Consider the following 26629-nt stretch of genomic DNA (forward strand, 5'->3'; position numbering starts at 1 on the left):
AATTATATGAATATTTATATATTTACTCAGTCAACAATGATGCATAGTTTCCATGTAGATTGTTATCAATCTGAGGGAGAAAAGAAAGGCAATAAAAACTAGTGGTTTGGTTGTTGCTTTTGCAATACTGTCCTGCTACCACTCAAAAGTTCAGGTGGAAACAAAACTCTTTTAAGTTGGGGCTCAGGAAGTAATACTTTGATTGGAGCTTCACTTCCCAGAATTTCCAGAATCTGGGTTTCTATTATCTTGGAAACTAAAAATCGGAAAGCCAGGATCCCAGAAAAACCAGAAGACGAAGCCCGATCCCTACGACTTTGGTAAGTTGACTTTTGTATAAGCCATGACCCTTGATGCTTGAATTACTTACATCCATTCTAAAATATTCAAGTCTTCAATTCAGATATTACCTTAAATTACCTTAAATCGCACAAGCCAGCGATAAGGACGAATCCTGTAGACGCCGGTCAATGATGATGGTGGCTCAGCTCATCGGGCGCATCCCAAACTGTGCGCCATGTCTTGCTGCACCAATCTCTGTCAACAGCTGACTTGAAGGCTTCAGTATTAAGGGACATGACTGCATTCTGGCTAAGGGAATTCCATAAGCCAACCACACGGTTGGAGAAAAATTTGTTTCGCAGCCTGGTATTAGCGCGTTTCCGGTAGAAGTTTAGGGGGGGCCCTCTTGTTCTTGACGAACTATCTAACTGGAATAAGTCAGGGATGATATCGTGGTTGCAGATCAATTTGAATGTCATCAATACATCTCCTCGCTTACGTCGGTATGTGAGAGATGGTATTTTGAGCCTCTGGAGTCTGGTAGAATATGGCAAATTTTGAAAACCCCTTATGCATTTCGTTGCTCTCCGCTGCACCGATTCCAGAATCGATTGGTCAAGCTTGTTAACTGGCGTGGCAATTTACATCCCAAATTCTAATTTTGGTCGGATCAGGCCCTTTAGGAGCTTAGTAATCACTGCTGGAGATCTACTGCAGAATGTTCTCTTTATTATACCGAGAGTTTGGTTGGCTTTGGCTCCTGCAGACTGCGTGTGCAAGTTGAATTTGAGCTTGTTATCAACCAAGACTCCCAGATCTTTTTCGCAGTGACTGGTTGTAAGTGGCTGCTTAGAACCACAATTGGATTCCATAAAATACTGGCTGAGAGGGTTGTTTGCTCCAAAGTGTATGACCTTGCATTTCTGGATATCAAATTCTAGTCGCCAGGTTTTTGCCCACGTTGAGAGTGCGTCGAGATCTGCTTGGATGTCTTTGGTACTTTGGGGGTCATAAATTGGACCGATTATTTTGGAATCATCAGCATATAAGCATATCTTATTCTTTATGATTGAAGATGCATCATTAATATAGATGTTGAATAGAGTTGGGCCCAAAACCGTGCCTTGGGGTACTCCGCTTTCTACATCTGCTGATTCTGAGAAGAAAATTGATCCACCATCCCCAAATACTCTTACCACCTGCTTCCTGTTGGTAAGAGATTGCATCGTCCAATTTATGACTTCATCGTGGAGGCCTATTGCGTGGAGTTTAGAATTTAGCCTCCTATGACATACTTTATCAAATGCTTTCGCTAAGTCTAATAATATCATATCAACTGGGGATCCCGTGTCCATAAGTTCTGTGACATGCTCGTAAGCATCAATGAGGTTAGTATCAATTGATCGACTGGGGCGGAAGCCATGCTGGCTAGGAGATAGTAGCTTGTTCGCATTTAGGTGTTCAATAATGGCTGAATTAACTATGCCTTCAAGAAGTTTTCCCACTCCCGAGGTGAGACTAATTGGTCGATAGTTGATGGCTTCATCTCTGCTGCTTCCTTTATGAACAGGTGTAATGTAAGCTTCCTTCCAGTCTTGTGGAATAGACTTAGTATTTAGGGACTTTTGGAATAGTAGGGTGAGAGGATGTGATAGTACTGCATACGTCTCCTTTAAGAGCCGAGGGGGCACTCCGTCAGGTCCTGTTGATTTATTTGGGTTAATCTTCTTTAGTCGAGTCTCTACATCTACTTTAGTAATATTAATGGGCGGCATACTTTTTTGAATTTCGTACTGTGGGGGGTCTGGAAGTGGGGCATTATCTGCAACTGTGAATACTGAAATGAACCGCTTATTTAATGCACTAGCTATCTCCCTTGGGTCGCAGATTTTTGATTCGTCTTGTACAAGTTAAGCGACAGAATGCCTTCCAGGCTTACCTAATGACGTATATCTCCAAAATATTTTAGGGTTAGTTTTTGTTGCAGCTGCCACGGATTCCTCATACTTCTCGGTGATATTTCTGGAGAGACTTCTAAGCTGGTTACGTGCCTGCTTATATTTTGTGTAATAGTCAGCCTGGTTTTGATTCTTTGTGTACAGCTTCCAGTATTTCTTTTTTCTGTTCCTAGCCATTTTTATTTCTTTTGTAATATACAGGAGGGTTTTTGGTTTCTTTTTCCATTTTGTAGAAGAGTGATTTTCAATAGCCTTCAGTAATATTCTTTTCGTAGTTGTCCATGACTCTTCCACATCTGTATTCTCAATGAAAGACCAATCACATTGAGTCAGTTCCTGACGAATTAGACTGTAATCAGTGTACACGTGTTTCGTAAATTCTAGTCTTTGGGGATACAGTCTAAAACTGCAACTTATGACAATGTGGTCACTAGCTCCAAATGGTGGTAGGGGCTCGATGCTTATTATAGACTCTTGGTCTTTTGCTAGTAGTAGATCAAGTAGCGAAGGGTTCTGGCTATTTCTATATCTTATCGGGAACTTAACTGCCTGGTACAAAGAATGATTAAATAGGCACTCCAGGAATGGTCTTATTAAACTATTTTCAGAAAAACTGAATCCATTGACCCATTGAATATTTGGGAGATTGAAATCACCAACAATAATTATGTTTCCTCGTAGCTTCATTTTAATATCAATTGAAGTACTCATAGCAAGTAAAGAGGATTCAAGGCTAGGGGAACTGGGGCTTCTATACATGCAACCAATGTAAAATGGCCCACAAGGCAGGAGGACAGATATCCACACTTGTTCAATATATGGAACAATTTCAATTCAATTCAAATTTCAATTCAAATATTCAGCCAATCAAACGCTAAAACAGACATTCCACTAGTTTTCGCGCTCCAGTGCTTTCCACTTTCTCGTTTTTGCTTTCCAGCAGTTTTCGAGACGAGCGGCCGAGCAGGAAAGTGTTTCCAGGAATCTCGCGAAAACCGCCCTAAGGACATCTCTTTTTACTAATTCTATCAAATTCATTAGTCAATTTTAACTGTATAGATTTTTTCAAAATTTTCCTTGGAAAGGTGAAAAATGGCAAATCTAGTTAGTGGGACACTGGAAAAAGTGGGCAACTTCTTCAGGATATTAAAGCAAAATGGGGGAGTCTTAGGATCGACAAAAAAATTATTCTATACTGATGACCTCAAAGACGGTACCCTAATTGGTGTGGACAAGTATGGGAACAAATACTTTGAAAACAAGAGATATTTTGTCTGTAAGGCTCCTTTTCTAATGCTCTTAAATAAATATGCTCGCCATTAGCAGATTGCAGGCCTGAGTATTAGTGCACAATTGGGGCTTTTGAGAAGGAAACATGTTATGAAAATGATTCTTACTTTATAGTCTAGTATGCAGAGAAATTGTAATTAACTTATTTTTAGGATGCTTCCACTAATCTTTACCGCTAACCTCCCTAATGTTTAAATATAGGGCCCAAATTATATATTTCCCAAGCAACACTCTTGTTTCAACTTAAGTCTACTAAGTTGAATCAGTGCTGACAAATTCAAGAATTGGACATCCACATGGGAAATATATATTTTGGGTCATAGTCTATATATGCTCATTTGGGGGATACAAGTAAAATATAGTAGAAACACTCAAAATTAGTTAACTATAATTTTTCTGAATATTATAGGCTAAAGTAAGAAGTGTTTTCGCTAAAGTTCTACCAAATCATATTATTGACTTATGCATAAAGTGAATATACCACTCAATGCCTTTTTTATGCTGATTATGAATATAGTAATCATTTCTATTGGAAATGAATTTCAGCCCCCCCCCCAATATAGCCTATACCAATTCAGGGTATTTATTTCTACAACCTAACCTAACCCTGAATTGTCATATATCGGGGGGGGGGGATGAAATTCATTTCCGATAGAAATGATTATTATATTTGTAATCAGCATAAAAAAAAGGCATTGAATGTAGTATTCACTTTATTCCTAACTCAATAATATGATTTGGTAGAACTTTACCATGTTTTCTTCTCAATAGCCCAAATTGTGCACTAATAGCCTACCCAGGCACATTTAACAGACAAATTTTATATTGACAAATAGCTGTTGAAAAATAGCATAGGTAAATTTGCTATTCTAATGCCATAGAATTAGGGTATAGCCCCTCTGAAAAAATACTAGTAAATATAGCCTTGGCTATAGCCTATAGGCTTCAAGATTCCATAATAAGGCAAGGTGAACACACTTCTTGATTCTTCTTTTATGCTCTTTCCAAATATAATAATCAATTCCCTTAAGAATACACTCCCCCTCTGATGATCCCATAAATAACCCAACTAATATGTAGCCTATAAACTACAAAAAACATGATTAAATTATTACTTTATAACATGTAGGATGTTTTTATTATTCAGATTATGATGTTTTCTTTTAATATTATACCCTTTTATAAATTATTTTAAGTATTAGACCCATTTTGGTAAATTAAGCATTCAATCACAGATGGCTATAAGTTACAGATTGAGAAGATAACCAATTTAATATAGGAGCTATAATGTCTGACTAGATTAATGTAATAGAGATATACATTATTAGGGCCCTCAGGACCCCTATGTATAGGACCATCAGGAGAGGGTGAATTATCAAGTGAATTGATAAAAAAAAAAAAAAAAATCAAGTAATGAAGGTCTAAAATAGTGGCTCTTGAGAAGGAGAGCTGCTAAAACAAAAAGAGACATTTTGACTTTTGAATTGCTAATTTTATGCTCTTTCTTATGGTTAAATCCATTTTGTAACAATAATGCTCCCCCTTATGCTCCTATATAGCCTTAGGATATATATCATAGGCATCACAATAGCACTGCCTAAGTAGAGCTCACAGTGGGCTCTATTTTTCCTCCAAGGGACTTTTTATTGATGGAACTGCAATAGAAACTTTGGAGGTGACTCATGATTGAAAATTTAAGGTTCTAGCGCCCTTTTTAAGATCAAAAGGGATTTGAGGACAAGTATGTTGAGGGGGATGTGGAACAAACTAAAAGGGTTAGAATATTAAATAAAAATTTTTAGGGTTTACTATGAGTGCTACAACTGAGACTAAGGGCATTAAAGTGAAACTTTAAGGGTATATTGAGGGGGATGTTGAACTAGTCAAAATATTCTATGTTTGTACTACTGCTGTTGCTACTACTACAACTATTATTTTTAGGGAATATTGATGGGGATTTTGGAAGCTAAGGCTATGAGACAGAGCTCTTAGCAAATGTTGAAGGAACAGTTGAATTAAATTGAAACACATTATTTGGTTGCAGATTATCAAAAGGGTGCATCAGTTATATCTCAGGAACAACTTTGAGTATTAAGAGGGGCATGTTGAGGGGGGGGTTATAGAACTAGCCAAAGTTACTAATTTATACTGGTACTACTTCTTCTAATGCTGCTACTACTACTACTAATACAACTACTACTCCTGCTAAGAGTATTAAGGCAAAATTTTAAGGAAAAGTTGAGTAGGATGTTGACTTAAATCAAAACACACTATGTGTATACTGTCAAAAGGCTATATCAGCAATGTCTCAAAAACAGTCTGAAAGTATTAGTTGAATGTGTCAGGGCATGTTGAGGGGGGTATTGAACTAATGAAATGGTATTACATGCATGCTATTGCAACTAGTACTACTACTACTAAGGCGAGGGTAGGTCTATTTAGGTCAAACTTTGAGGGGCAGGATGTTGAGCCGAATCAGAGCATACTACATGCATGCATGTTTTCAACAGAGTGAATCATGAATATCTGAGGAAGGGCTTAGGTTATTAAGTTTGTACTTTAAGAGCATTTTGAGGGGATGTTGAAAACTAAGGGTATAAGGTAGAAAACTTATCAATTATTGAGGAGGATGTTGAATTAAGAAGTAACACAGAAGTTGAACTGCCAAAGTAACAGTCTTTTCATGCTATGTCTCTGGCTTCATCTTGTTGACTATTGCCATACTTCTTTGTAACAAGTTTTAGATTTGTTACAAAATGCTCTGCAGCCATGCAGGTTTAAATTACTTCAGTTTTGCTTATAAAACATAGTATAAGTATCTTGATATGGCTCCATATTACTTTTGGAAGTGGGCCCATAAAGCAGACCACTAAACATTAAATTCATATGATTTGAGAATCTTGTGTAGGCCTACTCTGTTTTTACATTTGGCTTGGTCTAGTCTATTGTTGGATTAGGTACATGTTCAATATAATGACACCTCAGATATCATGTAGATCTTTTCTAGTTAAAAATTTTAATAGGAAACCCAAGCAATCTACAACATATCATGCACAAACCAATAAAAGGTAAACTGAGAATGAATTAAAAAATGGTAGATAGGATGAGAAATAAGGCACACAGAATAAGACCTTAGTACCAGTATGGTCATACCATACCATGTTCCATCAAAATCTTTAGTAAAGTTAAATAATAAAAATGGACTGATGGTGTATCCTTTTGTCAATAGCAAATCCGCTCCCAACAGTTTAGTATTGATTGTTGTTGTGGAGTCCATATTATGATGATAAGAACATTAGGGTGAGTTTACTTCTTCTTCTGTACTTAATTTTAGTGTAATTGATTACATTTTGATAAATGTTTGCTTTGAGCTGATGAGCTTAAATCTTAAGATTGGTTATGGAACTTACAGGATCTGACCATTTTTCTTTATGCTGTGAGATTTTGATTAATACAAAAATCATATTGCACCAACAATTTATCTCTCGTGCTAATTTAAAGCAGTCAAGATATGAGCAATTCTTTTAATTCTAATTGTTTTTCTACAAGACCAAGTACATATTTGACAAATGACATAAAGTAATTAACATTTTTTATGGGGTGTGTATTAGATTGCATCTGTAAATATATTTAAAGGTTTTCCATTAGTTTATGAGCTGGAAAACATTAAAATAGAATAACAAGATCTTGGAATTAACACCTTAACTGAAAAGCTGACAGAGTTCATTAGAAGTCAAGTTATCCCACTGGCTGGTAAAAAAAGTGAAAACTTTGTGAAATGGTTTTTGTTGCTTGGAATGCAATTTTAGCAGAATTGAGATTGGAAGCTTGCTGTAATAGTTTTAAAATGACCAAAAATGACATGAAATTCATGACTTTACAATGCCAATACAGATCAAATAGCTTCAAAACAAAAAATGCTAGAGTATTTTAATGAAAACAAATTCTCAGAATCTTATTTACAAAAGCCTGGGTTGCCCCACCTCAAAATCCTGGGATGTTCATTACCAAGGTTGAAATAGTAATCTACTTGAAGAAAAAGGAAAATGAAAAGTAACTAAAGACAGAAAGGGGGAGGAGTGTCTCCAGTTCCAGACAGAATTCTCATGAGTTTTCTGAAGAATACAAATAGGAAAATCCTATCAGTTCTAAACCATTTTGTGAAAGTATTTCAACAAGTTTAATATATTGAACTTTCTATTATCTATAGAGTCTCTGTTTTACAAGGTGACTTAATTTGGGGTGCACATGTTTTGTTGCCTCATGGGTATTCTTTTGAGACCTTTCTACCATTCTGACTAAAATGGTAATCTTGAGACTTTCATTCAATGCAGTGTGGGTTACTGTTGTGCCCAGAAAAACATGTGGTGAAGGGGTATGAGATTGCTGTTCAAGTGATATCAATCAATTAAAAGGGCACTAGAGATTTAAATTAGGGGTTGAATGAGCCCTCATGAAGTTTTGGCAACTGTACATTCTATTAGACTGGAAATGATTCACTAATACAGTGGTTCTTAACCTTGCTGGAGGAACTGACCCCTATTAGTCTCATATATCTGTTTACTAAACCCTTCTTAATTAGAACAGTAAGACACAATATTTTCCGATCGAAAAATAGGTAAATATTTATACACAGATACACAAAATAAACATTTTCACACAAAAATCAATCAATCAATCAACCTTTCATTTTTAAATAAATGAACAAACTAAACAATTAACATGAACATTTCGACTCAAAGCAATGCTTGTGTGAGTCACACCTGATATTGGTAAACAAATTTATATCACACTATGAAATGAAAAGAGAAGAGCTGATAACATAATAGAGGGATAAAGAATTAGAAAGGAAAGAATTGAGAAGAGGTGGAGTCAAAGAAGGAGAGTGAGAGGATAAGATACAAAAGAAAGCATAACAATGAATATTGACTATTTATTACAAATCTGTGTGACTTCTGCTGTTGTCTTTCAGAGACCAGGTCAGAAATGAATAGTTCTATCTTGGCAAGTAGCAATGTTGCAAATGCAATGAACTTTGTTGTTTTTGCAAGAAAGTTGGTTAGTTTTTTTCTTTTTTGTGTCCAACATCCTCAAAAAGGGTGGCTGGTGAAGACATGCTGTAAAAAATCTAGAGCTTTCATAACAATAGCAGGACATGTCACCAATTGTTGGTACCAAAATATTGAGAGCATTGTTTTTCTGAAGAGAATTTCAATGATTTTGAATGATCATTGACATCTGCTGTCTCAACATTAAACATGAACAGCAGTTTCACCCATGCTGGATATGACCCTCTTGTTGGGAAGTATCTATTAAAAGACTTGACAAACTCATCTAAGTGCATGGTAATTGCTTACTTCAGTTCCATAGGCTTGGAAATGTCTCCAATTCCAGATACATCTTTGTTTTGTAGAACGAAGTCAAAAAGCAGGGGAAAGTTTGCAAAGTTATCCTCTTTGGTTTGTCATTCTCATAACAGTAGCTTTTTTGAAAAGCCTTTTGATTTTCTGCCATGTCAACAATGTTGACTCCACTGCTGTGCATCTATTTATTGAGATAATTGATATCTGAGAAGTAGACTATGCTAAAATGAAAATCAATGAACTCAGAATTTTAGAAGCAATGTTGCTGCTCTTGCCAAAACAGGGCTAATTCTTTACACATGTGAAAAGTTTGATTCTGCACCTGTCATTAAATAAAAAAAAAAGTTTTTTTTAACTGAAAGTAAGGAGTGACATTAAAACTTAAAACGAACAGAAATTATTCCGTATAAAAAAGGGGCTGTCCCCTCCTCAACTCCTTGCTCTTTACGCTAAAGTTTTTTTTTTATTTTAAAAAATAAAGTTGGGAGACTGAGTCAAACCTTAGCGTAAAGAGCAAGGCGAGGGGACAACCTCTTTCATATATGGAATAATATGGAATTTCATGTATGGAATTCTGTTTGTTTTAAGGTTTAATGTTGCTCCTTACTTTCAGTTAAAAAAACTTGTTTTTTTTCAATTGAATTTCTAAGCGTTTTTGAATTGATGCAGCTTTGATTTTGGCTCACCATACATGACAAATTAAAACAAAATTTGCATATTAATTTACTTTTTTTGGCTAAATGGCTTTCTCAAAATTTTGTTCTGACATAACTTACATAACAAACTTCTATATTCGTATGTGTTTATTACGTATATTAGGGAGTTCGCCCCCTAGTCAATACCTTGCTCTTCACGCTGAAGTTCAAATTTTGTTTGAATCATAAACTCCTGAATCACAAAGGCTGGTTAATTAGAATAGATAGCTCTTTTGAAAGTACTAAAAAAAACTCTAGCATAAAGAGCAAGGTATTCCCTAGAAGGTGAACTCCCTCATATAGGTAATAATTTCTGTTTGTTTTAAGTTTTACTGTTGCTCCTTACTTTCAGTTGAAAAAACTTTTCAACTGAAAGCTTTTTTTTTTATTTAACTTCGGATTGTTTTTTAAATAATGCTGGGAAATCCAGCACCCCTTTCATAGAAACGTCCCTTCCCCCATGGAAACATCCTCCATGTAAAGATCCTCCCCCGTAACTCCCACCTCCACCCCCCCCCCCACCGCCAGAAAAAAATCCCAGGAAAAAATGACTTGGGTGACTTCAGGAAAAAATTAGTGTGGAAGGGGTCCAAGTTGCCCTCCATTTTTTTTGGTCACTTGAAAAGGCCACTAGAACTTTTAATTTCGGTTTGAATGAACCCTCTCACTATATTCTAAGATTACTGGATTGATACAATCACCCTGAATCTGATGGTGTGATTTTCATTAAAGTTCTATGACTTTTAGGGGTTGTTTCCCCCTTTTTTTGAAAATAAGGCAAATTTTCTCAGGCGCGTAACATTTGATGGGCACGGCTAAACTTGATGAAACTTATATATTTGAAATCAACATTCAAATCTGATTCTTTTGATGTATCTATTGGTATCAAAATTCCGTTTTTTAGAGTTTTGGTTACTATTGAGCTGGGTTGCTCCTTACTTACAGTGTCTTACCACAAACTGTTTGATAGGGATAACAATCAACCATTAGAATTGTACAGAAGTACCTTGATTTCAGATTGCATTTCTTTACAGAGCTCTGTAAAGATATAGTGCTTCAGAGCATTTTTTGCACATAGTTTACATGTTCCACTACTATTTTTAGTACTTTTGCCAGTTTTGGAGCGAAGGTATTTCTTGCATGTGCAGAATACAATGCTTAAAAATACAGTTGTGTGCATTGGTTTTCATTAGCATAGCAAAACCGCATTTCCCTTTCCAGCATGGCTGGAGCTATGTCCATATAAACTTCAGAAACCCTATCTCACAAAATATGGTTATCTTTGAAGAAGTCATCTGCAAGTTTCTTCATGTTGGCTGTTTTAATTGTTGTTATAAGAGGCTTTTAAAATAAAAATCTTTGTTTGTCACATATCTATTTCAGAACACATGTACTGCAAGCTGGCCTAGATTTGAAACGTCTGTGCTCTTGTTGAGTTGAAGGCTGAATTTTGATAAAAACAAAGAAATGAATATAAAGATGACAAACGGACCTATGGCCAGTAAATGAAAGCAAAGAGAAACAGCAAAAATCAAACGAATATATTGCCTGTATATAAGAAGGCGTCTTCAGCATAAAAAAACAAACAAAAAACTAGAAACTAAAACTAAAAAATATATATAAGCTAAAATAGAGTAACATAAAATATATAATATACAATTACTTACATTTATGATTTGCCTTCATCAAACCATGAAAGTAATTGGATTAAGAATTTTGAATTAACAAATGAACTAGAAATATATTATTGTGAGATAATTTTATGCAAAGCTTTTGATGCTGCTATTCTTTTAGTTTTGTTACTTGAACTTGGACATTTTGCAATACTTTATTTTTGAATAGGCCTAGGGATTCATTTTTTAAAATAATCAGAGGCAACGCTATATCGTTGCCTATAGTAAAGGCCATACAGCTCCAATGTTTTATTATTATTATTTTTTTTTCCCCAGAGGTACTTCATATGGAAGGGGTCATCATATAAACTTCAAAGGGGGCTCATTTGATTGGAAATCAAGAGTTCTAGTGCCCTTTTTAACAGCCAAAAGGGATTGGAGGGCAACTACCCCCCCATGTCCTTTTACCCCCAAATACATCCAATAAAAATTTTGAGGTAGCCATTGTGTTAAAAATAGTTCAAAGATCCTTTAACAAAAACTCCAGGGTTGACACAAGCCCCCAGGGGCAGGCGCTGTAAGTTATGGCCTTGGGGCAAATATGGTTCTTATAAAAGGGATGCTCATAAAAACTTCAGAGAGATTAATATGCAATCATTTGATTGCAAATTAAAAGTTTTAGTTCCCTTTTTTAGAGTCAAGAGATCATAGGACAATTAGCCCCCCCCCTCACGTCTTTTTTTCCACAAATGCATCAGATAAAAATGTCGATATAGCCATTTTGTTAAAAATAGTTCAAAGTTCAGATTAAAAAAAAATCCGGGTCAACACAACCCCCCAGGGCCTGGGGGCAGGTGTTGTAAGTTATGCCCTGGGGGCAAATATGGTTTTTATAGAAGGGATGCTTGTATAAACTTCAGAAAGGGCTCATTTGATTGGAAATTAAAAGTGGTAGTTCACTTATTCAGAGTCAAAAGAGATCAGAGGGTAACTACCCCCCCCCCATCATGTCTTTTTCTCCCCAAATGCATCAGAAATTTTTTTTAGATATTCATTTTGTTAAAAATAGTTCTAAGGTCAGATTACAAAACTCCAATGTCAACACAACCCCCCAGGGCCTGGGGGCAGGCGTTGTAAGGTATGCCCTGGGGGCATATAAGGTGCTTATGGAAGGGATGCTTCTATAAACTTCAGAGAGGGTTCATATGATTAAAAATTGTAAAGTCTAGTTCACTGTTTAAGAGTCAAGAGTGATTGGAGGGAAGCTAGCACCCCCCCCATTCGTCCTTTTTTCCCCAAATACATCCGATAAAATTTTGAGATAGCCATTTTGTTAAAAATAGAGGTCAGATAACAAAACCCTGATGTCAACACAACCTCCTACTGCATGGGGGCAAGCATTTAAGTTATGCCTTTGGGGCATATAAGGTTCTTATGGGAGGGATGCTTGTATAAACTTCAGAGAAAGATCATTTGATTGAAAATTGAAAGTTCTAGTTCACTTTTTAAGAGTCAAAAGTGATCAAAGGACAAGCCCCTCCCCCGTCCTTTTTTCCCCAAATACATCTGATAAAAATTTTTAGGTAACCATTTTGTTAAAAATAGTTCAAAGATCATTTAACAAAAACTCCAAGTGTGAAATTGAAAGTTGTAGTTCACTTTTAAAGAGCCAAAAGTGATCAGAGGGCAGCTAGTCCCCCCACCAACGCCCTTTTTCCACCAAATGTATCAGATAAAAATTTTGAGATAGCCATTTTGTTAAAAATAGTTCAAGGGTCAGATAACAAAATTTCCTGTGTCAACACAAACCCCAGGGCCCGGGGACAGACGTTGTAAGTTATGCCCTGGGAGTATATATGGTTCTTATGTAAGGGATGCTCAAATATACTTCAGAGAGGGCTAATTTGTTTGGAAATTGAAAGTTCTTGTTCACTTTTTAAGAGTCGAAAGAGATCAGAGGGCAACTAGCGCCCTTCCCCTCCATGCCCTTTTTCTCCAAATGCATCAGATAAAAATTTTGAGATAACTAATTTGTTAAAAATAGTTAAAAGGCCAGATAACAAAAATTCTGGCGTCAACACATCCCCCAGGGCCCGAGGGCAGCCATTGTAAGTTATGCCTTGGGGGCATATATGGTTCTTATGGAAGGGATCCTTGTATAAACTTCAGAAAGGGCTCATTTTATTTGAAATTGAAATTTGTAGTTCACTTTTTAAGAGTCAAAAGAGATCCAAGGGCAACTAGCGCCCCCCCTCCCCTCCACGCCCTTTTTTACCCAAATCCATCCAATAAAAATTTTGAGAAAGCCATTTTTTTGAAAAATAGTTCAAACATTGGATAACAGAAACATCTAGTTCACTTTTTAATAGTAAGATAATATAAGATTAGATAAGATTTATTGCTGAAAAATGGCTATCACAAGCCCAAAAGGGCCGAATTCGCACTTTAGCGTCAAATACAGCGAAAAAAGAACAACAAAAACAAACAATCAAACAACAACAGAAAATTATAAAAGGGTCAATGTCAAATACGTAAAAACGTTAAAAACAAAAACAAAGTACAAAGTAAACTCATAAAATTAGAAGGCCAATGTTGTCAGCAAAAATATAACAATGTCAAACGTCAGCAAACAAAAAAAAAAACATAAGTTAGTTGGTGACTAACAAACATAAATATAAAACCCCCAAATTTGCAAAATGGGCATTAAATTAATAACAATGAGGTAAAGAGTGAGTGAGGGGGGGGGGCAGCGGAGATTCGGGGGTTGAAAAGGTTAGCTATTTACGGGATAAAAGTTATACTATATCTTACCGTGCAAACTTTTAGTGGGGCGAAAAGGAGGATTTTTGCTGACACAGAAAGCGGGAAGCAGGGTCGAAGGGGTGAATATTGACCGGGGAAAAAAAGAGTGGTTCGAGGCTTATGAAGGGTATTGTTTGCAAAATGCAAGGTAATTTTCGCTCTCCTTTTTTTACAAATAGCAGAAGGAGCTTTGCCGAATGGGGACTTGTAAGGTACTTTGCCTTCATTGAAGATAATTCTTAAACAATTTTATTAGCATGTCACTATTCCATTTAACAATTTGAAGGAAATTGCAGGATGCCAAACAGGCCCGGTATACTCAAGATATGTGCATACAAATGACATGAATATCCTCAAACAGTGCGATTTAGGGCATTTAAATTTTTTAAGGAGTTTAAGAAGGGAAAATGCGGCATTTGCACGTTTTAAGATGTCATTATTATGACAATCCCATTTTAAGTCGCTTGATATGGTTACGCCCATTAATTTCATGGTAGTAACAGACATTTCAGGAGGGATTGGACAGGAGAAAGAAGGGGGAGTTTTAAGGAAATTAATAGTAAGAACAGTTGACTTTAAAGGGTTGACTTTCATATCATCAGTGAGAGCTTCGGCTGATATCAATTCCAAGATGGATATTGGGTTGCTTTTGTAATTTTTGGAAAATGTCTCTAAGACAGTTAAATCATAAACGAATTTCCATTTATCTAGAAAATAAAAACCAAGGCTATTTATCCCTGTAAGAAATAAATCTAGACCTAAGATGGTTCCTAGGGTTAAATCATCGTAATTTTAAAGCGGATTAAAATGTACATTAAAGTAGTTCACGACTTGCGTTCTATTAGAGAGGAAAGACGCAATTATTCTAATTAAATTAGGGTCAAGTTGAAAGTCATAAGATAGCTTTTCTAATAGTATATTGTGGTTGATTAAATCAAAAGCTTTTTGCAAGTCAACAGCGATAACATTGAGCCAGGTATTGGGTTTTTCGAGTGTTTTGCACATTGTGTCCATAAGGTGAACAAGATAGTGGGTAGTAGATGTAGAGCATAGGTTTCCGAATGGTCTTTGGTCAACATTTGGGATTATTTTTACTTTCAACCACTCAGCTAAAAAGCTTTCATATAACTTCGAAAAAACTGGAGTAAGAGTAATGGGATGGACACCATCAAAATCTTGATTTTGATAGTCTTGATCAGTCAAAAGTTGATAGTCAAAATCTTGATAGTCAAAAGTGGTCGGAGGGCATCTAGCCCCTCCCCCTTCCACACCTTGCCCCCCTCCAAATCCATCTGATAAAAATTTTGAGATTACTATTTTGTTAAAAATAGTTCAAAGGTCAGATAACAAAAAATCCGGTGTAGACACAACCCCCCAGGGCCGGGGATAGGCGTTTTAAGTTTTGCCCTGGGGGTTCTTATAGAAGGAATACTCGTATAAACTTCAGAGAGGGCTCATTTGATTGAAAATTGAAAGTTCTAGTTCAATTTTAAAGAGTCAAAAGAGATCGAAAGGCAATTAGCTCCCCCCATGCCCTTTTTTTCCAAAACCCATCCGATAAAAATTTTGAGATAGCCATTTTGTTAAAAATAGTTCAAACATCAGATAATAAAAACTCCGAGTTGACACAAACCCCCAGAGCCGAGGTGCAAGTGTTTTAAATTATACCCTGGGGCATAGGGCTATAATGTTTGTATATAAAGAGAGGTTGTATAACTTCAGAAGTGGCTCATTTGATTTGAAATTGAAATTTCTAGTTATGTTTTTATGAGTCAAACGGTATCGGGAGGCATCTATCCCCCCCTCCCATACCCACACACCCTTTTTTCCCAAATGCATCCGATACAAATTTTTAGATTGCTAGTTTGTTTGAAGTAGTCCAACAATCAGAAAACAAAACTTCGGGTCAACATAACCTCCCCCCCCCTAGAGCCCAGGGAAAGGGCTGTACCTTATGCTGCGGGGGCATATAAGGTTTTTATAGAAGAGATGGTCGTATAAACTTTGGAGGGGATCCAAATGACACACCCCCTAGCATTAAATTTGACCCCCTAATATCCTCTCATTTGTAGCGCAAATGGGAGGATAGCTCTATATAGCCTACTGCTTGTGAGGTTATCTATTATGAAAAGTTATTTTAGTTTTTTGTAATTAATTTTTTTTTTCTGTTACTAAGTTTCAGACAATAGAGAACTAAAAGTCATAAAGGCAATAAGGTTTTGATGTTTTATTGTTTTTTTAGTTGTGCACTAAGATTAGTGAAAATAGGGCCACCACGGGAAGGTTGTGCACAGCCAAACCCGCCCACCCATTAGCATTAACCTCCCCCCCCTTGAGCCTTGATTCCTCAAATGCATCTTATAAAAATTTTGAAATAGCTATTTTGTTCAAAATAGTCCAAAACTTAAGTTATTATAACTTAGGGGTTGAGAAATCCTCCATAGCCCCCGGGGCAAGGATTGTTTTAACTTTGGAGGGGGCTCATTTGATCGGAAATTGAAACTTCTAGTTCTTTTTTTAAGAGTCAAAAGTGATCAATGGGCAACTAGCCAACGCTCCACTTTTTCAAAGGGCATCTGGTAAAAATTTTGATAGTGCAATTTTGTTCAAAAAAGTTCAAAGGCCAAATAAGAATGCTTCCGGGGTTGAACCCCTGTCCCAACCCCGGGGAAATACCTCTGAGTTGCGGAGCTTGCTAATTGTTACTTTGACACTTATTTTACTTCAATACTTGGATTTAGTGATTTACGTGGCAACTTTGATTTACGGTGTAAGGGCTATAAGTTATGCAAGTTGCGTATTGTTACTTTGATGCTTTCTTTACTTTGTTGTTTTTTTACTCTGATATTGTTACTTTGATACTAGTTTTAATACTTTGATGAATTTTTTATGTCAAAAAAAAAATTGATTTTGAAATAAGGAATTTTTTAAAACTTGAAACTTTTTGCAATCGCAAACGAACAAAAATTAATTAAAGGAAAACTTTCCAAAAAATAAGTTTTTCAAATAAAACTAAAGGCCATTTTAAACTTAAGATCAGCAGATACAAATACCTGTTAAAATTCAAACTAAAAACGACCAGAAATTACTATTAAAGAATAAATGAAACCTAAAACGAACAGAAATTAAATAAACAATCATAGCAAAAAAACATACAACAAGTAATAATATAAATAAATAAATAAATCTTAAAGCGAGTAATGCTTAAATTGAATAGGCAAAATATGTTGCTATTGAAGCATAAATGAAACCCAAAACAAATAGAAATTAAACAAACAATCAATGCAAACAAACATACAATAGATACTGATATAAAGGAATAAATAAATCTTAAAACGAGTGACACTTAAATTGAATATGCAAATCAAGCTTAAAAAGAAAAAAAATCACTAGAAACAAGAGTTTGGGTATCGCTTCCTTCTCTCACTGTAAAAGTCTAAAACCTTTTGCGTCATTATTATTCTTTGTACTTAATATTGAAAATAAACATTGAAATTACAGTAAAATTTTGAACTGATGAGCTTTCAGCAATTAATATCATTACACATCAATTATTCAGTTTAGTTTATTAATTCTTTCTAAGATTATTCAAGAAGAATATGGTTTCACTACAAACAAGAGTTTGGATACTGCCCCCTTCCTTAACTGTAAAAACCAAAAGCCTACTGCGTCATTGGCGCTTCATTGAAAATGAATTATATTAAAAATGTTTTCTTTTCCAGTTCTTACAGCATTGAAAATGTAAATCAAATTGTAGTGAAATAAAATCTTGAACTGATGAATCTTTCAACGATTAATATAATTATATATCAAATATTCAATCTGATTTTGTTTGTACTTTCCAAGACTGTTTAAGATACATATAGTTTTCAACATGTATACATTTTACAGGATATCTGTTGCAAAATAAAATATCCCTCAAATACAATGATTCATTATCAATATACTCTGGGGAACAAATTTTAAAAACTCTATCAACCAATGATATGACTGTTCCCTTTTTTTTCTTTTTACTGAAATTGGGTGAGATGGACGAAAATTTAAATACCTGTCATCATGAGTTGGGTTACTATAAATTGAAAAAGGAAACCATTAACGCTTTTATTAATAAAATATCTAAAAAGGGTAGCCTTTCTTGTTTTTCCAGCTCTAGTGTAAATTTTATATTTTTTTCAAACCTGTTTAAATGATCAAGAAACAAGTTTAAGGAATTTAATCTATGTTCCAAAAAACATAAAAAATCGTCCATGAACCTACTCCAGAAACAAGGAGACAGACGAAAACACTGAATAGCAATGAATAGCCACTACTTCAAAATACTTCAGAACGCATGTACTGCAAGCTGGCCTAGATTTGAAACGTTTGTGCTCTTGTCAAGTTGAAGGCTGAATTTTACTGGGCTAGAAATCAGATCTGCAGCTACTTGGGACACGATGTCCTTGTTCATGTCCTCTATTCTGTTGCTTATGGCTTCAATTGAAAGAGTAGTTTAGGATACCATTAACTTCAAATGCTTGTTCCAGTATGATATCCGCCATTTTCGGCGTAGCTGGTTTTATGAATGGTTCAGCAATGGTGTGTCGTTTGCCTGGCTTTGCGATCAGATAAGCAGCTTCATACGATGCTTTGAGGACTGATTTCTTGATGGGCGCAATGCCGAGAGTAGCCTTTTCATCAAATCTTGCTCTCTTCACTTTGAATTCAGAAAGTGTTATGTTCTTATATTTTCCATCTTGCAGCTTAAGGAAATACTCCCACCACGTTTCATTACACTCGTGATTCTATATTGTACGTATTTGTCCGACCACTTTCTATTTTTGCTCGACATAGTTAATAAGAAGGGATTAGAATGTTACAAAGGGATACTTATCACACAGCATACCACCACAACACTTAAAATTTGATTACTGGTTGCAAAAATTCCCTGCAGCACAGATGGAGGATTTTTAAATTATTATAAAATCCCGTAATACTTTTAATTTATCAACACTGTGTAAATTTTGACGGTTATTACCCAATACGATCTTCCTTATCAACCAACACAAGATTCCTGAGAAATTCGTGCGTTAAGTAATAGATATATAGGCTACTACCCTCTCCTTCTGTGTACTATGATACGCAATTCAATGACGATGAGGGCGGGTTCGTACTGATCTCCACCAGACCTGCGAGACTGACTCACCAAACCCCTGGGGCTTGATTGAACCCTGGCTAAGAACGATTGATCAATACCACAATCTCAAATGGCCGATTTTGCCTTTGCGCTTTTATCAATCAAATATAAAGATTTAAAACAATATAATATCCTCTTATTTGTAATAATTATAATATCCTCTTATTATATATTGTTTATCCTCTTATCTTAATATCCTCTCATTTGTAGCGCAAATGGGAGGATAGCTCTGTATAGCCTACTGGTTGTGAGTGGTTATCCCTTATGTAAAGTTATTTTAGTTTTTTTGTAATTAATTTTTTTTCTGTTATTAAGTTTTAGACAATAGAAAACTAAAGGTCATAAAGGCAATTAGATTTTGATGTTTTATTGTTTTTTTAGTTGTGCACTAAGATTAGTGAAAATAGGGCCACCACGGGAAGGTTGTGCACAGCCAGAAACCCGCCCACCCCTTAGCATTAATCCCCCCCCCCCTCTTGAGCCTTGATTCCCCAAATGCATCTTATAAAAACTTTCAAATAACCAATTAGTTCAAAATAGCCCAAAACTCAAATTGTTATAACTTAGGGGTTGAGAAATCCTCCATAGCCCCCAGGGCAAGGATTGTAACTTATGTAAGTTGCCTGTTTTTAGAATATAAGCTTTTTGTGGAATTGGTGGTCGTGTTAACTTTGGAGGGGGCTCATTTGATCGGAAATTGAAACTTCTAGTTCTTTTTTAAGAGTCAAAAGTGATCAATAGGCAACTAGCCCACGCACCACTTTTTCAAAGGGCATCTGGTAAAAATTTGAGTGCCATTTTGTTCAAAAAAGTTCAAAGGCCAAATAAGAATGCTTCTGGGGTTGAACCCCCGCCCCCAACCCCGAGGAAATGGCTCTGAGTACACTTTGTTTACTTCAATACTTGGATTTAGTGATTTACGTGGCAACTTTGATTTATGGTGCAAGTACTATAAGTTGTGCAAGTTGCGTATTTGCGTATTGTTACTTTGATGCTTTCTTTACTTTGTTATTTTTTTACTCTGATATTGTTACTTTGATACTAGTTTTGATACTTTGGTGAATATTTGATTTTGAAAAAAAAGTCTTATTTGGAAATAAGGAATATTTTAAAGACTTGGAACTTTTTGCCATCAAAAACGAACAAAAATTAATTAAAAAAAAACTTTCCAAAAAATAAGTTTTTCAAAGAAAAGTAAAAGCCATTTTAAACTTAAGATCAGCAGATACAAATACCTGTTAAAATTCAAAATCAAAACGATCAGAAATTACTATTAAAGAATAAATGAAACCCGAAACGAACAGAGATTAAATAAACAATCATAGCAAAAAATAATAAAAGTCTAAAAATAATAAATAAAAAATAAAAGTCTAAAACCTACTGCATCATTGGCGCTTCACTGAAAACGAATTATATTACAAATATTTTCTTTTATGCTTAATATAGAAAATAATCATTAAAATTACAGTAAAATTTTAAACTGATGAGCTTTCAGCAAATAATATTATTATACATTAAATATTCAGTTTAGTTTATTAATTCTTTTTAAGATTATTCAAGAAGAATATGGTTTCACTACAAACAAGAGTTTGGATACTGCCCCCTTCCTTAATTGTAAAAATCTAAAGCCTACTGCGTCATTGGCGCTTCATTGAAAACGAATTATATTACAAATATTTTCTTTTCCAGTTCTTACAGCATTGACAATGAAAATCAAATTGCAGTGAAATAAAATCTTGAAAAAAATATATTCAATTTGATTTTGTTTATACTTTCAAAGACTGTTCAAGACACATATAGTTTTCAATATATATACATTTTAAAGGATACCTGTTGCAAAATAAAATATCCCTCAAATACAATGATTCGTTAGCAATATACTCTGGGGAACAACTTTTAAAAACTCTACCAACCAATGATATGACTGTTCCATTTTTTTTTACTGAAATCGGGTGAGATGAACGAAAATTTAAATACCTGTCATTATGAGTTGGGTTACTGTAAATTGAAAAAGGAAACCATTAACGCTTTTATTAATAAAATATCTAAAAAGGGTAGCCTTTCTTGTTTTTCCAGCTCTAGTGTAAATTTTATATTTTTGTCAAACCTGTTTAAATGATCAAGAAAAAAGTTTAAGGAATTTCATCTATGTTCCAAAAAACATAAAAAAAATCGTCCATAAACCTACCCCAGAATCAAGGAGACAGACGAAAACACTGAATAGCGATGAATAGCCACTACTTCAAAATACTTCAGAACGCATGTACTGCAAGCTGGCCTAGATTTGAAACGTTTGTGCTCTTGTCGAGTTGAAGGCTGAATTTCACTTGGCTAGAAATCAGATCTGCAGCTACTTGGGCCACAATGTCCTTGCTCATGTCCTCTATTCTGTTGCTTATAGCTTCAATTGAAAGAGCAGTTTGGGATACCATTACCTTCAAATGTTTGTTCCAGCATGTACGTCAGAACGCATGTACTGCAAGCTGGCCTAGATTTGAAACGTCTGTGCTCTTGTCGAGTTGAAGGCTGAATTTTGCTGGGCTTAAAATTAGATCTGAAGCTACTTGGGACACGATATCCTTGTTTATGTCCTCTATTCTGTTGCTTATGGCTTCAATTGAAAGAGTAGTTTAGGACACCATTAACTTCAAATGCTTTTTCCAGTATGATATCCTCCATTTTCGGCGTAGCTGGTTTTATGAATGGTTCAGCAATGGTGTGTGGTTTGCCTGGCTTTGCGATCAGATAAGCAGCTTCATACGATGCTTTGAGGACTGATTTCTTGATGGGCGCAATGCCGTGAGTAGCCTATTCATCAAATCTTGCTCTCTTCACTTTGAATTCAGCAAGTGTTATGTTCTTATATTTTCCATCTTGCAGCTTAAGGAAGTACTCTCACCACGTTTCGTTACACTCGAGATTCTATATTGTACATATTTGTCCGACCACTTTCTATTTTTGCTCGACATAGTTAATAAGAAGGGATTAGAATGTTACAAAGGGATACTTATCACACAGCATACCACCACAACACTTAAAATTTGATTACTGGTTGCAAAAATTCCCTGCAGCACAGATGGAGGATTTTTAAATTATTAAAAAATCCCGTAAGACTTTTAATTTATCACCACTGTGTAAATTTTGACGGTTAATACCCAATACGATCTTCCTTATCAACCAACACAAGATTCCTGAGAAATTCGTGCGTTAAGTGATAGATATATAGGCTACTACCCTCTCCTTCTGTGTACTACGATACGCAATTCAATGACGATGAGGACGGGTTCGTATTGACCTCCACCAGACCCGCGAGACTGACTCACCAAACCCCTGGGGCTCGATTGAACCCTGGCTAAGAACGATTGATCAATACAAAATTTCTGCAGCCTGTATGGACTAATTAATGAAAAAACAGTTCATTTCAAAACAGCCACTCACAATCTCAAATGGCCGATTTTGCCTTTTCGCTTTTATCAAATAAATATAAAGATTTAAAACAATACAGTCAATAGCGACATAAACTACTTTTGTATATATTCATAAGTCCAACATTGAGGCAAAATGAAAACATGATTTTCGTCATGTTCGATCCGTTATGATAAAATTCGTTGCATCTCAGAAATTTAGCAAATTCTTTCCTATATTGTTATCTCAAAATTTACTTTCTGTAGAGTAAGGGTTGTCCTTAATTCTGGATTTGCAAAACACATCTACCTTTTGTCTTGCATACACAATTTGTCTTTTATCGTTTTTATTTTTGAGCTCATTCTTGAACATTAAATGCCATCTCGGAATTTTTTTTATCTATATCGAACCCTTGCTTTATCTTTCAGGTCGAAGTCGTTGGGTACAATATAATGAAGATGTTGGTTTGAATTATGATGGTAGTCAAATCCCAGCAGAATGGTATGGTTGGATGCATTACAAGACTGATATTCCTCCTACTGTTGTAGGTTTGAATCCTTTTTTAAGCTAAGTTACAATGACACTAACATGTCATGTATAAATTATATGTTATTGTTATATCTTTATTTAGAACATTTTGTAGGATGACTAATAACTCGTATAAAACTACAAATAAGGGATCAGAAGTATTTTTAGTTCATATGCTAGTTTAAATTAAATAGTCATTTAAATTTGATGGAATTCTAATTACATATCAGAATTTTTTTTCACTTGATTTGCTAATTTGATAAGGAGAGTACTGCACGATGTTTTACTTTTTTTTTCCATGAATTATGCAAGGAAGGAGATTGGTATTATGAGCCAACTATGGGCAAGTAATGAGTCCAAAGAATAATGCATATCAACAAAATGAGCAAATTTTATGAAATTTCTTTATGCAAACATGTCAATAACAGGCCGAAAATATATGAAACTCAAAAATATATAAGCTAAAAAAGAAATTCACATTAAGGCTGGCTATGCTATATCCTAAAAGCAAACGGTTCGAGGTTGTAAAACATAATTCATAGGCTACATATGTTTTTTTTTGTTTCCTCATGGTCTTTATAGAACAGTAAACCATGAACAGTCCTTGATTTCCAGGTTTGTTGTGATTTTATTGTGTCATATTTTAGGGGTTTCAGGCTCCTTCTTGAAAAATCGCTGCTCATATATATATCGCTACATATATTCTATCTTTATATGTGAGCAATATGTATGTTCTCGAAAATGGCTCCATATTTTTACGGGAAAATTGGCATCTTGGGATATTCTTGCATAAAAAAGCGATCTAGATAGGTCAGAAGTCTGAGAAAATTCGTTAAGAGCCTTAATTTTGGTTTCTGCAAATGACGTCATGTACTATGCTGGCACATGATATAAGCATTTCTTATGACATCATATAAGAATTTTCTTATTTAATTTCATGCATAGAATAAGTAAGATTGTTGAGTTTCCAACGCAACAGTTATTTATATAATATAGTGTCTGTTGGAAGGCCCATAAAACGAAAATTTGCAGTTGCAGTTATTGTAAATAATGATTCTTTGGAACCAACACCTGAACTACCAAGCGTGATAAGATATGAAATTCGACAACCTGGACCATCAATTGCGACAACACCAATACCGACAGATAAAGTAAAGGTCATTGCTAAATTGTCTGAAGTAATCAAAATCCAAAAACGTGTCAAAAATGAAAATGAAGAGCAAAGGCACGGGCGGTTAGAAGATACGTGAAAACGAAAATTAGAGCTTCTTAAAAATGAAAATGAAGAGCAAAGAAACGCGCAGTAAGAGGACTTACGACACCGAGCAAGTGAGCGAGTCAAAAATGAAAATGAAGAGCAAAGACACACACGGTTAGAAGAAAAGCTACGGCGTGTCAAAAATGAAAATAAAGAGCAAAGACACCTGTGGTTAGAAGACATGTGACACCGAGTATGTGAGCAAGTCAAAAATCAAAATGAAGAGCAAATACACACGCGGTTAGAAGAACAGCGGCGGAGTGTCAAAAATGAAAATGAAGAGCAAAAACACGTGGTTAGAAGACATTCGACACCTAGCATGTGAGCAAGTCAAAAACTGAAAATAAAGAGCAAAGACACACGCGGTTAGAAGACTTGCGACACCGAACATGTGAGCGAGTCAATGAAAATCAACCTGGACAGCGATAATCAAAACGTGTAAAAATTGAAAATGATAGCGATGATGATTGGGTTTGGGTTTTGACATGGATAAGGTCATCAATGCCTACCATACCATTGAAAATCAAAAATATGGACTAGATAAATCGTTGGAAGAAAGAGAAGTTTTTGTCCCACCACCTGAACAATTAAAAGAAACAAAGGTTCGGCGATACGTCTTTCATAATGACAAAAGACAAGCCGAGGCAAAAGTTAAAGGTCAAATAAAAAAAAATGTGTAATTTTACAAAGGCAGAAACGCGTACACTAACATCTTCTCTCATTTGAGTCTCAGGCCAAACTAAAGGTAAACAAATAACTGGATCGATGCTCGCCATCTTGTTTGACAATGATTTGGGCTATATTTTTGGTTTACATTTTAAAGGTAAATCATACGTAAATAATATCAAACACATTTTCTAATATTATTTTCTAAGATATGTTTTCGCGTAATCAGCCAATTTTTTGATCGAGTCTTGACTAATTCTAGGGAAAATCAATTTTTCCCTGAAATCAAGGACTTATTTTCTTTTCAAAACAGACAATTTGCAGAAAAATATCTACCTTAATCTGATCACGTTACTTGTAGCTGAACCTAATGTTGACAGCATTGAAAGCTATTCTGTCTTTTGTTAAAGCCCTGGCCTATTTAGCAATATATATCTGGGGTTAAGTTTCTCAGGGCCAGGGGTTTCAAAAACGCCTGAAAATATAGGTCTTAAATGTGATTCTAGTAATGTCATAGAGAATGTGTTTGGAATATCGAAAATTTTTAGAGTTTTACAGATGGATGAGTTTAATGTCCTCCAGAGATGACTGCTCAAATGCTTCAATGTTTAAATGAAACAAGTGTTTCATTTTATTATAACTTATTATTATAGTTACTGAATTTTTGAAACTATTCTGTTTTTGTTTTTCAAAAACTTTAACCAGAAGAGAGAACACATTCCTTTTGAAATCCTTTCTTCCTTTTTTGACAAAGTAACACGCATCTTTTTAATGGGAAAGCTTATAGAAAGACGTGAAAAAATTTCTTGTTAATTTAGATTCCACAGCGTTCAGCCTTTGTTCTCTCTGTTTCATTAATTGTGTTATGATTTTTTTTTTCCTTTGCAGAGACCACCTGTAAACTATAAGTGGATGGCTAATCATACCGAGAATTATTCAGGCACTGACAAAGCATGGACACCGTACTCTACCACAAAACCGAAAATACAGCCTTGGCAACCACCAAAGAAGGATGTACAGACAAATTGAAGAGACTTTCATTTTCATTTTGTAAAATTATGTAAAAATAGTCATCCCTTTATAGTGGACTTTCTTAAAGTTAGCTTTATAAAGGTTTTAAATACAGTAGCTTCCTCTTCAACAAAGTGAGGGAATGAGGGAGCCCCCCCCCCCCTGCATGAAATTGACACGAAGAATCCTCCCCTGGGAAAATAAAGTATAGTCCAAAAAGAGGCAACGCCCTAATGTTGCAGTAGTAAAGAGCCATGTGTCTCCTATGTATTATTGTTATTTTATATTTTTTCCAGTCACTTTCATATCAGATGCAGCGGATGACTTTTGGCTGGCAGTTCATTTATCGCTTTTTCTTTATTTACTGTTTGCATCTAGCCTAACTAATGCGTTGTGAGGTGAACACTATCGGATCAAGTTGGAAAAGCAGTCCCTTGTGTATACGAATGCAGGGCAGATATCCTTTTTTTCGTCATAGTTTAAAATACAATATTTGCCGTCATTTTCTCTACCACCTAACTAGCTTGGAACTGCAACAACAGAACTTTTCAGAGGGCTTTTGAACTTAAAGAGAAAAAGAAAACA

At 35.2% G+C, this 26629-nt stretch overlaps 1 protein-coding gene across 1 annotated transcript; it reads left to right on the forward strand.

Annotated features, from left to right (window-relative positions):
* Window positions 1–3297: 3297 nt before the first annotated feature.
* Window positions 3298–26121, forward strand: ND-B17.2 (NADH dehydrogenase (ubiquinone) B17.2 subunit). The gene is made up of 3 exons (XM_089086867.1): window positions 3298–3516; window positions 23010–23125; window positions 25922–26121. Exons 1-3 carry the CDS (start codon window positions 3333–3335, stop codon window positions 26060–26062), a joined length of 441 nt encoding a protein of 146 aa, XP_088942993.1. The 5' UTR covers window positions 3298–3332; the 3' UTR covers window positions 26063–26121.
* Window positions 26122–26629: the final 508 nt, after the last annotated feature.

This window comes from Artemia sp. Qi Xiang Cuo, chromosome 3, assembly GCF_049724085.1.
Source record: "Artemia sp. Qi Xiang Cuo chromosome 3, ASM4972408v1, whole genome shotgun sequence".
In the NCBI taxonomy this organism is placed as follows: Eukaryota; Metazoa; Arthropoda; class Branchiopoda; order Anostraca; family Artemiidae; genus Artemia; species Artemia sp. Qi Xiang Cuo.